At 38.7% G+C, this 5,017-nt stretch overlaps 1 protein-coding gene across 1 annotated transcript; it reads right to left on the minus strand.

Moving 5' to 3' along the window:
* LOC110963322 (hepatitis A virus cellular receptor 1 homolog) lies at nucleotides 1–2,729 on the minus strand. The gene is made up of 6 exons (XM_022211641.2): nucleotides 2,583–2,729; nucleotides 2,086–2,424; nucleotides 1,932–2,000; nucleotides 1,706–1,794; nucleotides 1,029–1,122; nucleotides 1–878 (listed from the first exon to the last, which is right to left on the minus strand). Exons 1-6 carry the CDS (start codon nucleotides 2,623–2,625, stop codon nucleotides 793–795), a joined length of 720 nt encoding a protein of 239 aa, XP_022067333.1. The 5' UTR covers nucleotides 2,626–2,729; the 3' UTR covers nucleotides 1–792.
* Nucleotides 2,730–5,017: the final 2,288 nt, after the last annotated feature.

The raw sequence follows: 5,017 nt of genomic DNA on the forward strand, positions 1-5,017 counted from the left end.
CAAAATGAAGTTTTTTTACTGGATCATTCATAGGAGAAACACACAGAAAGCAATAAGAGTAGCCCTTTTTATTATTAACAAGAAAGAAAGAAAGAAAGAAAGAAAGAAAGAAAGAAAGAAAGAAAGAAAGAAAGAAAGAAAGAAAACATAAGAAGAGGTGGAAGCTCATTTTGGTTCTTAATGTTTCACAGTTAAATTGAGCCACATCTTTCTATTTCATCACAAAATTAATAATAATGTGGTTAAAATGTAGTTTACATATTTATACATCTATAACGTGTGAAATGTGTGTGTGTGTGTGTGTGTGTGTGTGTGTGTGTGTGTGTGTGTGTGTGTGTGTGTGTGTCCATAGTTATGTGATACACGGTGGAGAACTGTATACACATGTCTCCCAGCCTCTCATAATTTCAGCTCTTGTCTTCTCTTCACCACCAAACTGGTTTTCACATTACTGAGGATTGTGATAACAGCTTTCAGTCGGTCCAGTAGGTGGCGTTGTGTCCACAAGCATAAACTAGTCACATGCTTTTCAGGGCAAACACAGAAAAACAGAAAATAAAAGCAAATTAATTAATGTGCGGGATAGTGTTGCATCTTCTGACTCACATTTACCCTTTTTAGTGCCATCTGAGAAGATAAGCTGCTTTACTGTGGAAATGGATCTTTTTTGTTCCCATTTTCAAAAGAGTTCAGTTATTTAATGAGTTCGAGATTTTCGACACATGACACGTGGCTACTTTTTCAGCTTGAAGTTGCTTATAGAAATCTGTGCTCTCATTCCGTTTGCTGTCTTTAAGGCACTGGGATGCTTTCATAGATATTCTCAGCAGTTAAGGTGTTGAGCCGATGTCCATCGTCCCTGGACAGAAGCCTCCGACCTGGTTCAAAGAAACACAGATATTAAATGACTTTTTCATCCTCCAGAGGGAAGGCCCACTCTGTGACTGCAGCTGTTCAGTAGACGCCCACTTTTAATGTAAAACTAATCGGGCAGATGAGTCACAAACTGTAATCCATTCCATACTTACGGAAAACAAAGACGAGGATTGTGATTATGGAGAAGAAGAAAACAGCTGCCACCCTGCCAATGTTCCCCACTGCCAGGAAGCCTTTGAAGTTCTCCTGCAAAACAAAACAAACCTTTTCATGAGAGACTCGGTCAGTTATTATTAGCACATACTAGAGTTTTAAATACGTGCCATAAAATAGATGTGATAAAATATGGTATTATTCATATTAAAATGCATATTTAAAACTGTAACTTTAACCCACACACGAGCAAATTAATGTGATGAATTGTATATATTTTTCAGTAAAAGGTTGTCAACCCGTATATTGTTTTTTATTGCGATTCATAGTTTGCCGTATCATTCTTAAGAAAAAATGTTTCTGACAACAGCTGAAATAACGGTTGTAAATTAACAGAAAGACTAAATGATCTATGGGCTATGATTTAACAGTTTCTTTTCCTTATTATGATGGGTGATTGCAGGCCAACACTTTTCTAGAGCGCCAGACAGCATTTTCCTTTAGTTATTCATAACTTCCATGGAAATAAAATATCTCTTCAGAGACAAAACAGTATAGGCTGTGATTTTAGTCACCTGAGAGTCCTCCTGCGCTTTAAATTTTTTTGTGCAATTATGAATCTTTTCAGACAATATATGGCATTTCCTCTTTTTTTTTTAATGAAACGGTACCATACCTCAACTCTTACTCTCCCAGTAAAACCCATGTTGGTCCGTGATTCATGATCGTCTTCCACATTTTCAGTTGCAAATGTTGTCAGCGTTCCTGTAAAAAGTCGAGACTTTCCGTTAATGTCATCCACAAAATAAATTTAGGCTTAAAATTAAAAGCAATGCTGTGTTTCAGGGATCATTTTGATCTACATGGGCTCTTTGCAACCTTATTTAACTACTTATTTATACCTGTTTGTTCACCTTTTCCCTCAACAGTAGAAAGTGTACAGTTTTGGGTAACAGGCTGTTCCACAGGAGCTGGAAAAATAAAAATAATCTCAGTGGCTCAACTGAAAAACATCATATAATTACGACCACCCACTGTGGTTTGTATGAGGATTACCTTCCTCCATAATAAGCTGTGTGTTGACCTTGTAGTCATTGAACCAGCCGGGATACTCGACCCTGCAGCCGTACACACCAGCATCATCCCACTGCGCATCCAGGATGGTCAGGGAAACGTCTCCGTCTGTCACCCGACCCTGCAGCTGGTACCTGGGGGACCGCCTGAAAGACACAGCCCCGTCCTGGGAGGAGAGGATGGTGCTGGAACATTTGGACCGAGGCACCTTCCCTTGTCCCCAGCAGATACTCAGGACGCCGTAAGCTTGGGCATCATAACTACACGGCAGAGTGACATTGTGTCCAACCAGGCCAGTGACTTTGAAGGTGCCTGAAGACACTGTGAAGAGACGGTGTAGATTTCGATCAAACTGGATGATACAGATTACGTGTTTAATTCTGAAGCCCATGACTGCACCCACGCTCCTCCAAACACCCCTCCAGCAACAAGCCCACTACAAATTGCAGAAAACACAAAAGCACAAAATATCGACTTACCTCGGATCAGGAACAAGAGGAAAAAATAAGAAAGACCCCGCATGTGTGTAGGCTATTGTATAACAATGTCTTAAAGTGAGGATACAATGAATTTCTCCCCCACACACTCTGCAGAGTGGATGGTATCATACAGAGAATACTTAACTTCCCTTTTTTTTTAAAATCAGGAAGGAAATCAATACGAGTCTTGTCTACATTTGGACTGGAGTTCTTTTGCTATGCAATGAGCCCACTGGGAAAAGAATCTGCCTTTATATGCGGTTATAAAAGTTTATCATTGGAGATATAAAACTCAGATTTCGACTGTAACAAGACAAGTGAAAATATTCTACTCTGCAAAATATAGACACAGCATGCAATGCTACATTTATTCAGTGTGGCAAGTTTAAGCATATTTCCTGTTTAAGTGTCTGTTTTAAATGACAGACACTTAAACAGGAAATAGGATGGCTGAGTAACTGTTGCATCAGACACTTCTCATTTATTTATATCTTATTAGGTCACTACAATTGAGCAGAACTGATGGTGTGATTCCAGGCATTTGAAATGTTTTTTCTTTTCTGCGCCGCTCAGATACATTTTGCAGAGGGATCATTAAAGTTTTATCTTATCTTGAGCAGTAACAGTGGTAACTGAAGTAGCAGCAATAACAGTGGAAGCCCACTGGAGACTGTTGTTGTAATTTGGCTGGAATAAATTGTTCTCTTCTGGCCTAGAAAGTGGCATTTTTAAAGCCCCCAGCTTGGCTCTAAGATGATTTCCTTCAAAAATGGTTCTGTAGGATTTATTACAATTACTCAGTGCATCACAATCGATGGGTGTTTTGTTACGGGAGATTCAAGTTTTCCTTTTTCCCGTATTTTTCTGGCATTTTCTTGATTTTACTATAGACACAGCTGAAGAGAGACAAGAAACAGGGCAAGAACATTCAATTACATTTGAGACATTCCTCAAAGTGACTTATAAACCTAAAATCATCAGTGGTGATTATCTTTTGTGATCGCATTGTTGTTTTTTAGTTTATTTGTTTTGCACATCTCTTTATTTTCTTTTGTTTCTATATTATTCTGTTTTTGCACATTTGAACAGAATATGTGCACTGCAAACAACACAATCATCCCAATGTTTCAGACAGACATCATCTATGTTAACATGTACTTAAGTGACTTCTGTTTATGCTGTAAATGTTAAGCAAGAACCTGCTGCCACAGTATTTATTTCTGTCATTGATTTTATTTGTTCAATTTGCATTGATAACGTTCAAATCCACCTTTTCAGGCTGCAGTTAGTATCTGTGGACGTATGTGATACACCGTGTGTGTTAGAAGTTGATTGGTATGTGACTATTACTAATGAAAAGGAAGTGTAAGTGTGTGATTATATGAGGACAGCATTCTATAAAACTATTCCGTCTTTGCCAGCCTTTATCTGCCCTCCGCTCACCTCTGACAGGCCCGTCTCCACCTCCACTTGTCAACACTGTCAGCCGCCACAGAGCTGCTCGAGCGCTCCATAGATCACTGTCCTCCCACTGGGACGTCCTGCGGTTTGTCAATTATCACAGCTGCAAATCAGTTCTCAGACTGTGTCTGATGAACAACAAACATAGTGAAACTGAAACCTTCCAAAAGACACACGAGTGGTGAGAGAATTTAAAGCCACGTCTCTTAGACGCTGCGTTTCTTGTGCAACTAAATTGCAATAGCAAATGTGTTTTGAAGGAATTTGCATTCAGATTTAGTTTTTAATCAGCTTAAGAAGGATGGATAGTTAATTTACATATTTGGGAGATGGTACTTCCATCGGTCTTTGTCATGCTTTGCGGTTCTTTGTTCAAATTAAACCATCAAAATGAATTAAGAAGAAAATTAAACTTTTCTATTTCCTTTTTTAATTATTTCACAATGAATAATTGTCTCTTAGTTTAATTGGTTATTTGTTCACATTTGGATTGTTGCTTCAGAATTGGATTTTTTTTAACGAAAACAAAATGAGTCAGTGTTTTAGTTTTCATCTCTGTGTCCTGCTTGGGGATGGACTGTACCATTAACACCCAGGGCAGTCAGCCAGACATAGGCTGACACTAGCACAGTTACGTGGTGTATGTTGTTTGTCTGAACATTCAATGGGCTGATTTAGTGGTTATACGCATTTGGAAATAATTGGAGGCATATGTGAGCATTATTCATAGACTGGAGCCAGTGTACTGTTATAGTTGTTCAGATTGAACACAGGGTAGCAGGATATGAATACCTGTTGAGAGACCGAGCCTTTTCCCCCAACTGGCTGCAAAGAAATGGAGGGAGAAAGAACATTTGAAAAATGTCAGACAATAAATGTTTAGTCTATAGCATTAGATCAATGTCTAACGTATAGAGTAGTTGGTTAGATTTGCCAAACACATATAACAGCTGCATTCAGTGTGTGTGTGGCTG

The sequence above is a fragment of the Acanthochromis polyacanthus genome, chromosome 10 (assembly GCF_021347895.1).
Source record: "Acanthochromis polyacanthus isolate Apoly-LR-REF ecotype Palm Island chromosome 10, KAUST_Apoly_ChrSc, whole genome shotgun sequence".
NCBI classification, from domain to species: Eukaryota; Metazoa; Chordata; class Actinopteri; family Pomacentridae; genus Acanthochromis; species Acanthochromis polyacanthus.

What these genes read in the sequence shown, in the direction of transcription:
- LOC110963322 (XM_022211641.2), bottom strand. Translation starts at nt 2,625, where the DNA reads ATGCGGGGTCTTTCTTATTTTTTCCTCTTGTTCCTGATCCGAG. An exon ending in CCTCTTGTTCCTGATCCGAG is followed by an intron (nt 2,425 to 2,582) that starts GTAAGTCGATAT and finishes GTCTCTTCACAG; the next exon opens with TGTCTTCAGGCACCTTCAAA. An exon ending in AATCCTCGTCTTTGTTTTCC is followed by an intron (nt 879 to 1,028) that starts GTAAGTATGGAA and finishes TCTTTGAACCAG; the next exon opens with GTCGGAGGCTTCTGTCCAGG.